The sequence below is a fragment of the Tiliqua scincoides genome, chromosome 3 (genome assembly GCF_035046505.1).
Source record: "Tiliqua scincoides isolate rTilSci1 chromosome 3, rTilSci1.hap2, whole genome shotgun sequence".
NCBI lineage: Eukaryota > Metazoa > Chordata > Lepidosauria > Squamata > Scincidae > Tiliqua > Tiliqua scincoides.
Window position 1 is genome coordinate 199,096,077 of NC_089823.1, and position 13,084 is coordinate 199,109,160.

General features: G+C 47.6%; 1 protein-coding gene across 1 annotated transcript in view; it reads right to left on the reverse strand.

The window, feature by feature from the left end:
• Nucleotides 1–4,685, reverse strand: part of GAL3ST2 (galactose-3-O-sulfotransferase 2) — a 32,427-nt gene extending 27,742 nt beyond the window's left edge. Inside the window, exons 1-2 of the mRNA XM_066621498.1 lie at nucleotides 4,542–4,685; nucleotides 3,630–3,899 (exon numbers count right to left, since the gene is read on the reverse strand). Coding sequence (XP_066477595.1) covers nucleotides 3,630–3,899; nucleotides 4,542–4,685 — 414 coding nt within the window. The remainder of the gene's footprint in view (nucleotides 1–3,629; nucleotides 3,900–4,541) is intronic.
• Nucleotides 4,686–13,084: the final 8,399 nt, after the last annotated feature.

Below are 13,084 nucleotides of genomic sequence, written 5' to 3' on the forward strand. Positions count from 1 at the left end.
AGCTGAGCAAGCAAGGAAAAGACTGTTGCAGTTCTGCAGAGGAAAATGGGGCTGCAATGGGTTAAATGCATGCCTCAACATTCCCTTGAAACATTCCTTAGCTGTCCCCACCTTCATCCCATCTGTCAGGCCCACCCCTTCTGCAACAGAAGTGCAGCTGAAAAAACAGCAGGAGGATTACAAGAAAACTCTGCCAAGAGAGACTTGGACAAAAGTGTGTAGGTAATGTAAGTCACTCCACCTCCTGCCACCCCTCCTTCTCCTTGCAAAACCCACTTGTTCCAATGGGGAAAAATGGCTCCTCCTGTCCTTCTCCCTCTCCTGGAGACACATCCTCTGTCCAGTGGATGCAGAGAAGGCTGCTGCAGGTGCCTCTCTGTCTGGGTTGTTTGTAGCATCCAGCTCAAATGGATACATTTTGCAGAGAAACTGCAACAGGTGCTGCATCATGAGATCCTGCCAATTTTTTGGAGCGAAAACCAAAAAAAGTTAAACCTTTCGCTCCACCCCCCCAACCCATTTCTGAACATAGCATAGCTTGCACACACAAAAAATGGCTTCCCGGATGAACACAAGAGGTTATTCATGCAACAAGGAGGCGGTGTGTCCATTGGTGCGCGATTCAAGTCATTGAAGTGGAATGCGAGTCATGAGACGGGGGCCTCTGACTCAAGTGTTTTTCCAAGTCCACGAGTCAGCAAAAAACATGCATTTTCATTACTTGAGTCTGAGTCACCTGACCTCCCATCTCTGGTTACTGATATGACATTTCAGTAATATATGATGTTGAAAAGCAGTATATACACATCCTTATTAATAATAATAATATCTTTATGTTTCAATAAATATGCTACCCTTTAAGGTGCCACAGTATTCTCCATTCCTTTTGATGGGGACTGTTTTGGAGGACGTGTTGGCCATATTGGTCCCAGTCTTCAATGGGACCTTGAAAGGACAAGTAATAGAGTGCTGGGGATCAGTAACCTTGCTCCCTTCTCCTTCCTCTGAAACGGAAGGCTTCTGTGCCTGTATGGGCTGAACAGGCATCCTGGTGGGCTAAATCACAGTGCTTCCCTTTCTCCTGAGAACAGCTCTTGTTCTCTTGCTCTGCTTCCCTCTTTCCCTTGAGCCAGTTAAGGGTACAGCCTAGCTAGTGGGGCTTGCTTCAGAACCATCTTTCCACCTTTTAAACCCTCTTAGGAAAGGGAAAGAGAGGTGTGTGTGTGTGTGTGTGTGCACAATAAAAAGTTTGCTGCATACCTTTCACCTTTGTGCACTTTCCTCTCCCAGTTGTGCCCCAGCCTAGGTTGTCCGGGGAGACCCTTCCAGGACGGACCACCGAGTTCTGCAGAACCGGTGCAAACCGGCTGAATCCCACCACTGGCTTTAGCCCTCCCCTTCTTTTGCCGCTGGCACCTGATGTACAGGCCTTACTGCCTCCGAACAGGGACATTTTGTAGATCATGAATACATCTAATTGCTTTTCATTCCCTGCCAAACCATTGAGCTGTGCCATTGGTCACCACATGGTGTCCCACCACAGAAGAGCGGATTTCTCCCATGTGTGTGTTAATGCTGCATATTTTGTTCCAATTGAAAGCAGGAGAGCTCAGTTATCATTTGGGTCTCCATGAGTTTTCTCATGCTTCTCTAGGAATGTGTGGTAAATGGACAATTCTCCATGCAATGCCTGCTTGGAATACCTATTTTCCCTTGAATTGTAGGGGCAGGAGAGAGGGCTCTGATGAGATGACCTTGTTCGATCTGTTCTATCCTTTCTCTTAGTCAAACTATATGTTACAATAAATGCATGCTCTGGCCCTTTGAGAACTGGATTTTTTTGCTAAAACTGGCATACCAGGATGGGTGGCAATTTGGAGCAAAATTGCTATGTGGCTAATTCCTACAATTTTAATAATATAACATATAACTCAGGGCCTACAAAGATGAGGATAAGCAGTGGTGTAGCTAAGGTGGTGCAGGGGGTAGCAGTTGCACTGGGCATCAAGCTTTAGGGGGGCAACAAGCTGAGCTTGACACTAATGACAAAAATTGTGAAAGTCTTGATGATGATGATGATGATGATGATGATGATGATGATGATGATAATAAACTTTATTTGTATCCCGCCCTTCTCCCTGAGAGGGACCCAGGGCGGCTTACAACATGTAAAAAACAATTTTAAAAAGCATGAATTAACACAGATAAAAACATATTAAAAACACATTAACAGAGGCCATAAAAATAGTAGTCAGAATAAAGTCAGAATAAAAAGAGCATAAAACAGCAAATCATAGAGGAATCCAGCCTGTCAAAAGAAACTAAAAGATGTATAAAAGTGTTAAAAAGGCCATGGAATCAGAAGGCTTGTTTAAAGAGCAGGGTCTTCAGGCCTCGCCGAAAAAACTCAAGAGAGGGAGCCATTCTCAAGTCAAAGGGCAGGGAGTTCCACAACATTGGTGCCACTACTGAGAAGGCCCTATTTCTTGCCGCCGCCCCACGAACCTCCTTGGGCAATGGCACTTGTAAAAAGGCCTTCTCTGATGACCTGAGAGGATGAGCCGGATTGTACGGGAGTAGGCGATCTCTAAGATAGCCTGATCCAGAGCAGTATAGGGCTTTAAAGGTCAAAACCAGCACCTAGAATTGGGCCTGGAAAAGAATGGGCAGCCAATGTAGTCCCTCCGACTGACCGAGTCAAACTGCCTAGCTCCAGTGACCACATGTGCCGCCGCATTCTGCACTAATTGCAGTTTCCGAACCGTCTTCAGGGGCAGCCCCACATAAAGCGCATTACAATAATCTAACCTCGATGTCACCGTAGCATGGATCACCATGGCCAGGTCTGCACGATCCAAGTACGGACGCAGCTGGCGCACCAGCCAAAGCTGAGCAAAGGCCCCCCTAGCCACAGCTGCCACCTGGGACTCCAGGAGCAGCTGCGAGTCCAGGTGGACCCCCAAGCTGCGGACCTGCTCCTTCACGGGGAGTGCAACCCCATTCAGAGAAAGCCGACAATCCAGCACCTGCATCGAGGATTTCCGAACCAGGAGAGCCTCTGTCTTATCCAGATTTAATTTCAGCTTGTTAGCCCCCATCCAGATCCTCACTGCTTCCAGACAGCGCTCCAGGCCCTCAACCGCCACCCTGGAGTCTGGAGGAAAGGAGAGATAAGAGCTGGGTGTCATCAGCATATTGATGGCACCTCACTCCAAACCCCCGAATGACCTCTCCCAGCGGTTTCATGTAGATGTTAAATAGCATGGGGGACAGAATTGAACCTTGCAGCACCCCGCACCACAAAGGCCAGGGTGTCGAACAGGCACCACCATCTGGGACCGACCCTCCAAGTAGGAGCGGAACCACCGCAAAACAGTGCCTCCAACTCCCAACTCGGCCAGTCGGCCCAGAAGGATACCATCGTTGATGGTATCGAAAGCCGCCGAGAGGTCCAGCAGGACCAACAGGGACGCACTCCCCCTGTCCAGTCCCCGGCGTAGGTCATCCACCAAGGCGACCAAGGCGGTTTCCGTCCGAAAGCCCAGCCTGAAACCAGATTGAAAAGGATCCAGATAAACCGCTTCATCCATGACCCTCTGGAGTTGGACCACCACCACCCGCTCAATTACCTTGCCCAGAAACGGGATGTTAGAGACTGGCCAGTAGTTATCCAACACAGTGGAATCCAGGGAGGGCTTCTTCAGGAGGGGGCGAACCACCGCCTGTTTGAAAGAGAGTGGCATTGTCCCTTCCCGCAAAGAAGAGTTGACCACCCTCCCCGTCCACTCAGCCAGTCCACCTGAGGCAGCTCTTATCAGCCAAGCTGGGCAAGGGTCAAGCAGGCACGCAGACGGTCTCACACTCCAAAGGAGTCTGTCCACATCCTCAGGCTGCACAAGCTGAAAAGAATCCCACAACACTGGACAAGCAATTGCCAAGGAGACATAATGAGATATTGTCAATGTGGCATCCAAGTCGCGGCAAATACGATCGATTTTATTTGCAAAATGTTGCGCAAACACGTCATAGCGGCTGACCGTGTATTCCTCCTGGTCTACCGGAGGGCCTGATGAAGGAGGCCCCGCACCACACGGAACAGCTCTGCCGGACGGCTATCAGCAGATGCAATGGTAGCAGAGAAGACCGATCTCTTTGCTGCTACCACCACCACAGAGTAGGCTCTATAATGAGCTCTACTCCGTGTCCGATTGGATTAATCACGAGTTTTCTGCCATCATTGCTCTAGAGTCTGCCCTGCCGCTTCATCATTCGCAGCTCCTCAGTAAACCAAGGAGCCGCTCCAAGTCTGCGACATGGCAGACTCGGAGCGGCTCCTTGGTTTACAATCTCATCCACTGCCCTGGACATTTCCCTATTCCAGAGGTCAACCAGGGCCTCAGATGAGGCGCCAGTCTTGGCAGTGGGAAAATCCCCCAGAGCCCTCAGGAAACCTTCAGGATCCATTAGCCTCCGGGGTGGAGCATAGAAAACGGTCCCCCGCCTCTGCGGAGGCAGGAAGTCGCAACAAGCCTAAACCTTACCAGGAAGTGATCTGTCCATGACAACGGAGTGATCTTGATCTCCTCTACATCCAGATCACTGGCCCCTTGCCCTGCTGTGAACACCAGGTCCAACACATGTCCTGCAGTATGTGTCGGGGCCCAGATCTTCTGGGACAGGCCCATGGTTGTCATGGTGGCCATGAAATCCTGAGCTGCACCTGCCACAGGGGCCTCGGCATGAACATTGAAGTCCCCCAGCACTAACAGGCGAGGGGCCTTCAATGCCACCCCCGAGATCACCCCAGTCAGCTCAGGTAGGGAGACTGTTGGGCAGCAGGGCGGGCGGTACAGCAACAGAATCCCAATCCTGTCCGTCCCTCTCAACACCACATGCAGGCACTCGAACCCAGCAGACTGCTGGACAGGGCACCTGGTAAGGGCGATGGACTCACGATAGACCATTGCAACTCCCCCTCCCCGTCCCTGCAATCTTGGCTGCTGCAACACCTGGAAACCTGGTGGACAAAGTTCAGAGAGACTAATGCCTCCCTCCATGTCCAACTAGGTCTCCGTAATGCATACCAGGTCGGCTTTCACATCCAGGATTAAATCCTGGATGATACAGGTCTTGTTATTCACCGACCTGGTGTTCAGAAGCAGCAGCTTCAGATCCAGGAACTCACTGCCAGGACCACCAGGTATCCGAGAACTGGGGGAAGGACCAGAAGGGGAGATGATCTGCCTACGATGAACTCTCCTTCTCTTGTAAAGGCCTGTCCGACACCCACCGCCATATCTTCCCTGGCCTGTCACTCTTTTGATAGTGGCACCCTTCCCTTCCCTGAGCTCCCTCCTGAGAAAACACCCATGTGGCGAGGCCCACCTTCTGAGACTGGCCTGCAGGCGGATCCTCTACTGTAAACAGCTGTTGCTCGTCTCTCCCCTGCCTCAACAGACAGGGAGGATATCTGACCGCTATTTGGTCTGTGGTCCGAGAGGGCACCCGATCTTCTGGGTGCGAGCCCCAGGCTAAGAGCCCCAGGCCAAGAGCCCTTTGGCTCTTGCCCTTTGGCTCCCGCCTCTAGCAAGCCCAGCAAGATGTAAATACCTGGGGAGAGAGGAGGAGGGGAGCAATTAGGCAGGCCGGCTTGCAGACTCCACCCCCAACCGGTCAGTCTCCCCAGCTGGGCCTGATGGTCCCTTCCAGAAACTGCTTCTGGAGAAGCAGCCTCTGGCAAGCCCAGCAAGATGTAAATCTTTGATATGAATAAATAATACCATCATGTAATATATCATTGGAAAGGTAATTTAATGCAGAGTTCGGTGAAACAAAAGACACTGGAATATCTGTTTTCTATCAAAAGTTATGGCCAATTAACCAGAAAATGAAAACACAACTGACTTGTGGAACAAAAAGTGGATTTGCTTAACTCCAAACTGACCTATGAGACTGTTTGTTGTGAGTGCCAATGAGATATTGTTGTGATTCAGCATGGAACCATTACCTTTTTATTTATTTACTTAATTAAATTTGATTTTGTCATGCAGGGGGGCTACAAAATCTTCTTGGTTGCAGATAGATGCCTTAGCTATGCCACTAACTGAAGGGAGGCAGCAGAGCAAGTGGGTAGTGAGTTGCTGGGGGGAGGAGGTGGGTTCCTCCCAATTTTCACTTTTAAAAAAGCCTGGGTGTGATGTCACTTCCAGTTGTGACATCACTTCCAGGGCAACATTTTGATATTGGCACTGGGCTACACGATCATTAGCTACACCACTGAGGATAAGGATCCAATTGAATGTAACCAATCACATGCGGGTGTTACATATGTTACTCACAACTTAAAAGAGTTGGGGGTGGGTATTGGATAATGCAAGGGAGAAGGAATAAAACACACACACACACACACACACACACACACACACACTGAAATGGCTTAAGTGTTGAAACTGCCCAGGTGCAGATCTTAGCAAAAACAGAAATAGATGATTAGAAGCAAACATGTCTACATCTCAGTATTCCTTAAGTTCTGGTACTTACTCCAAAATCAGCTAGATATATTCAACATAATTGTCTGATCCCAAGGAAGTGGGTGGGAGCTTGACCACACATAGATATCCGAGGGAGCCAAATCAGAACACATCCAAGACTTTTTGTGCTTGAAACATGGTGGATGATGGGTTCATCTGGTCATTGGTCCATCTAATTGGATAGCTTATGACCACCTCTGGGCATCCCTCTCTGCCCTGTAATCTAGTCTAGTGGGCACCTAATTCACTTGTGCATGCCCATCCCAGCAGGTGAGCTAGTTAGGGGTTATTGTTCTTGCTGGAACCAGATGAAGACAACAAGGAACACACAAAATGACTTGTCTGGCCATGTGGTTTTTCTGCAATGATGCTGATTTCAAAGTGTCTCACAGTAGTCTCTTTCCTTGGGAATTCTATGCTGAGACTTTCCTTAGGGGAGATAGATGGCAGCAAGATCAGCAAACTCATCACAGGCACAAACAATTGATTCTTCCAATAAAATGAACTTCTTTTGTTTTTTGATAATAGAATGGGATGCTTTCCACCTGCAAAAAATACGCAGTTTGTAAAACCTTTGCATAAATTCATTTGAGGAACAACAGTAGCCAATTTGTAATGGAACAGCTGCCCAGATCTAGCAAGGAAGTAACCTGTGCATGGAAACAGGTTGCTCCAAGTGGATGGCCCCATTGCATATGCAAAAGGAGGGGAAAATCCTCTGCATCCAGCAGCTTGGATCCTAAGTGGAGTTCTGGCTTGATTCTGAGATACACAAGTGTAGCAGCAGACTATGTGTCTACCGATACACTCATGGTGCTCTACTGCCCTTCCTTCCCAGCTAAAAGAGGACCCAGCATAGATACCTTTTTCACTCCTATTGATTGTCTATTCTGTGATACCATGCAACTAGCCCTCAAGCTCCTGTGAAATAGGCCTAAACTTGAGAAGGTGCAAGAACCTGAAATCTTATATAGGAGCTGTAATAACTAGAGGCAGATTCCAACCAAAGCAAATATGTTTAAGAGCTGTGGTTTCCAGAGGGGGCAGGGATATTAAGCATGTACTTAAATCGCGTATTTTTGAACATAAGAACAGCCCCACTGGATCAGGCCATAGGCCCATCTAGTCCAGCTTCCTGTATCTCACAGCGGCCCACCAAATGCCCCAGGGAGCATATTTGAAATAAATATGACTTAGAAGTGCTTAATTTTGACTGCATTGTGTTCCAGCAGTGTAAGAAAAAAAGAACTACACACATTTTGTGATGTTTTATCTTCATGATTAAAACTCAGAAGCCATAGCTAATGGCTATGAGAGGAGAATCCTGCAAAAACAAAACTTGAAGTGTGAAATAGTTCTGCATATCTGCAACCAAAGCTCATCAAGTAGTTCTCTGTGCAGCCACATTGGGAGCTACAGACAAAAGCCTGCTGTGGCAACTTTCAGAGCTCCCTCATGAGCACGAGATGCTCTCCCTTCTCCTTCACTGGCATTTCTACTCACCTATCATGTAGAGGGGAGGAGTCTCACATCCAGCCACAAAGATTCCACCCACATCAGTTACAGGTGTATATTGTTGCAGAATTCCTTTATGTTTGTTGGGACACTAAATGTGTGTTTTGTCCCAGAGTCAGTGCCAGAATTGCATGAAGTCCAGGCACGGTTAATAAGCCATTTGTCCTTTTTGTATTTCCTCCTTCTCCTTACTCCCCATGAACAGCCACTGGAATATGGAATTTTCAGAAGGGAACTGCTGCTCATCCTGATGCCTTTCCTGGACCCAGCAGGTAGGGCAGGCATACTGGAACATCCTGCTATAAAATGGAAATTAATTCACCTAGATGAGCAAAGGTCTCTGGCTTCAGGAATGTGTCTATTCGGTTTGAGACTCAGTATTGTCACACACAGCAGTTGTCTTTGTTCTGATGGCTGCAGTGATTAATACTCACGGGGCGTAATCCAAACAGTGCCTTATGCCGGCCCAAGTCCCTTGGGCCGGCATAGCAGGGTCGCAAACGTGCTGTAAAGCACATTTGCGCCTCCATGGGAGGAAGCTGCGTCGGCGCATGTACGAGATGCACTGATGCGCAGAGGCCGGCAGAAGCCTCCATGGTGGCTTCCTCGCCAACACAAGCAGCAAAGGCTGGGGTGGGGGGGTGGGGAGGAGGTGGGAGGGGAGCGTTTCTGGGTGGGGGGAGGGTGGGCAATGGGCGGCCCCGGGGGTGAGTGTATGGGGAGCTGGGGGCAGGGCTGGGACCCGGCAGTTATGCCGGATCCCAACCCCCGTCCCCGTGGAGAACAGAGCAACTTCAAGCTGCTCCGCTCTCCTCAGACTTGCACTACCTCCAGAGGTGGTGCAGGTTCGAGGAGACCCATTGGGGCCAGCAGCCCTTACCCAGAGGTAAGGGGAAGAGTTTCCCCTTGCCACTGGCTGAGCCACTGCTGCCAACGAACCTGTGTTGGATGTAGCGCAAGCCTCCTGGCTTGCCTGCTCCAGCGCAGGTTTGGATTGCACCCTTACTGTACTTGGGGGACCACCTGTCATTCCCTCAATCTGCATCTCTTTTGTTCTCCAAGAGCTGGTAAACAAATACATCTAATCAGGAGCATGGAAGCAGGTAGAACGGTGAGCCTAAAATTTTATACTTTAAAAGGGGTGTGTAAAATCCTCTGAACAAAGCAAATTTCTATTATTTGAAGGGGAGGGCAAGACTCCCAGAACCAGACTTCATACTTGCCAATTTCAAAAAGGCTATAAATTGTGCTGTCACAGAAGCTTCTGGAGTAGTAGTGCATGCTGGATCTTATCACCTTTCAGAAACCTCCCTGCTCCTTTTCCCTCATACATTATCAAAATAGGTGGATTATGTCCAAGGAGACCCATAGGCAGCCCCAGGGCAGGGGATAGGATTAGGCTGTGAGATTAGTTGCAAGTCTTATTGATTTCAATGGGACTTCAAAATTTGAACGTTGTTAGGATACAACCCAATGACTTGGATGCAAAGAGTTCCTCGGACATGCCAAGAATCTTGGGCATGCTCAGTGAAATCTTTGACTTCTTTCTTTTGAAGGGCAGGTCCCATTTTCATTTCACCAACTGCTTTACAAACATTTCTCTGTTTCAGAAGAGGTTGGTCACACAGCTGAGAGGGAACTGATGTTCAAGAAATATGGAACAGGGTGAAGGAGGGAAGTGACAGGAGCAGGGGTGAGTGGATTGCTCCTGGGAGAACAAGGGATCAGCAGCACCAGTGGATGCCGCGTCCTATTCCCCTTCCCAGAATAGGAAGCACAGGAATGTTTAGGTAGGATTGGGCTGCACATAAACTGTTTTTGACTAAAATATATGAATGATCAATTAACAGTGCAATTCTATGCATGTCTACTCAGAAATAAGTCCCACTGAGTTCAATGAGGTTTACTCCCAGGTAAGTAAGGATAGGATTGCTGCCTAAGATGCCTTTAGTGACAGTCCTAGTTCAACTTTGCACAAAACCAGGGATAAATTTCACAGAAGTACTGGACTTCTTGGAAGCTTGTTTAATAAACCTCTCAAAACCTCTCAAAACACTTTGAAAAAGCAGATATCCATTATGTCTGGCTCAGTTGGTAGAGCTGTTGCCTTGTATGCCTGAAGATCTGAGGCTGCCAGTTCGAAACAACTGGAAGTACCCCAGAACTGACGACATGCTGATATACTGATGAGCTGACCCTCGATGGCAGAGAGGAGTTGCTATCAAGTGGAGTGTGGGAGGCGAAGGGCCAGAGAGAGGCCAGACCAGGAAGGAATCCAGCTGGAACGAGGAGTTCTATGAAAGACTAGAACTATTCAATTGTAAAAATCCCTACGGGGGTTTAGAACAGCCTGTCTATGTAAACCGCCTTGGATTAAAAGTCTGAGGAGAAATCTGATGAGCAAAGAAAGGCGGTATATAAATACCTGTATAAATATATAAATAAAATGAACCAGAAATCATGGATAACTCTGAATCCTTTGCAGAGTGCAATGAACAAAAACTAAATGTCACAACACAGGCTCAAATTCCTTATCAGATCCTCATTACCTGAAACAGTTACGTGTGGTACAAGAGATTCTTTTGAGACCCCGTCCGAGTGGAAACTGACCCAACTGTTCTTTCAATAAGATCAGAGAAATTCACGAAACCTGTCTCAGCTAACACGCTCCAGGCAGCATACAGCAAGTGTCTTCTTGTTTCAGTTTCTGTAACCTTGGTTATTAAGAAATGCACCAAAGTCCCTTTCCACTCTATTTGGAATGTGTCCCCTTGGGATAATGGATGGTGAGATGCTCAGGTCCTCTCATGGACTGAGAACTGGTTGGAGGCCAGGAAGCAGAGAGTGGGTGTCAATAGGCAATTTTCACAATGGAGAGAGGTGAAAAGCGGTGTGCCCCAAGGATCTGTCCTGGGACCGGTGCTTTTCAACCTCTTCATAAATGACCTGGAGACAGGGTTGAGCAGTGAGGTGGCTAAGTTTGCAGACGACACCAAACTTTTCCGAGTGGTGAAGACCAGAAGTGATTGTGAGGAGCTCCAGAAGGATCTCTCCAGACTGGCAGAATGGGCAGCAAAATGGCAGATGTGCTTCAATGTCAGTAAGTGTAAAGCCATGCACATTGGGGCAAAAAATCAAAACTTTCGATATAGGCTGATGGGTTCTGAGCTGTCTGTGACAGATCAGGAGAGAGATCTTGGGTGGTGGTGGACAGGTCGATGAAAGTGTCGACCCAATGTGTGGCGGCAGTGAAGAAGGCCAATTCTATGCTTGGGATCATTAGGAAGGGTATTGAGAACAAAACGGCTAATATTATAATGCTGTTGTACAAATCTATGGTAAGGCCACACCTGGAGTATTGTGTCCAGTTCTGGTCGCTGCATCTCAAAAAAGACATAGTAGAAATGGAAAAGGTGCAAAAGAGAGCAACTAAGATGATTACGGGGCTGGGGCACCTTCCTTATGAGGAAAGGCTACGGCGTTTGGGCCTCTTCAGCCTAGAAAAGAGATGCCTGAGGGGGGAACATGATTGAGACATACAAAATTATGCAGGGGGTGGACAGAGTGGATAGGGAGATGCTCTTTACACTCTCACATAATACCAGAACGAGGGGACATCCACTAAAATTGAGTGTTGAGAGAGTTAGAACAGACAAAAGAAAATATTTCTTTACTCAGCGTGTGGTCGATCTGTGGAACTCCTTGCCACAGGATGTGGTGCTGGCGTCTAGCCTGGATGCCTTTAAAAGGGGATTGGACAAGTTTCTGGAGGAAAAATCCATTACGGGGTACAAGCCATGATGTGTATGCGCAACCTCCTGATTTTAGAAATGGGTTATGTCAGAATGCCAGATGCAAGGGAGGGCACCAGGATGAGGTCTTTTGTTATCTGGTGTGCTCCCTGGGGCATTTGGTGGGCCGCTGTGAGATACAGGAAGCTGGACTAGATGGGCCTATGGCCTGATCCAGTGGGGCTGTTCTTATGTTCTTTTGAAAAACTGAGATCACTTCATATTGTTCCTTGGCTGCAATCAAATCTGCCTCCAGATACCCCCAATCTTTGAAACTTGGCAAGAGATATTTGTCATTTTTATAGGTGGGACCTCGGTATTCACTGATTTGGCATCCACTGATTTGACTCACCACTGATACCGGAGACCACCTTTAAATGACTTGTAACAAAGAAAAAAGCACCAAAATCCAATTTTCTACCTTTGCACTGTTGAACTGCACCGGTTGCAAGCTTCTCAGAGTATTCAGGCATCCCTTGGTATCCTTGGGGGATCCATTCCTATCCGGGGGGCGGGGGGAGGGTTAAAGATAGCTTTAAATATCCACTTCCGAGTTTCTTGCTCCTCCATTGTTGCTTCAGAATGCATCCATATAGATGATATACTGCATTCAGCCACTAGATGGGGTGAATAATGGAATCTAATGGAATGAAATTATTCCATTGGATTCCATTATTCACTCCATCTAATGACTGAATGCGGTATGTTTATACTGATGTATTCTGGGGTGACAATGGAGGAGTAAGAAACATGGAAGTGGGTCTTTAAAGCTATTTTTCCACTGATTTGGTATCCACTGATTATGGAACGGAATCCCAGTGGATAACGAGGCACAGACTATACTCCAAAACCTCTTCAAGTGAGATCTGCCAGAACAGTCTCTATCCCTGCTGTATGAACCGCTTGCATAGACCCTGTGAAGAATGCCTAAATGCTTCTTGGCATATCTTGTTTGTTCAAATAATGTTTTTCTATCATAATGTTTGTAGTTGCTCTACTACCTGGCACTGAATGAAACCAGTGCATACCATTGCTCTCAACTTCAGTATATTGATGTGCAGAAAAGATTCTTGACATTTTAGTTTGACATCACTGGGAAACCATATTTCTCTTAAGTCAGTTACACACTGTTTCAGCGTGGAGCCATTCAGCAATTTATCATTACTATGAAGGAAGATGAGCCTAAGGCAGGGACAAAAAGACCCGTTTGATGCCAAAGTACAGACACTACGTATAAATCTGAATGTA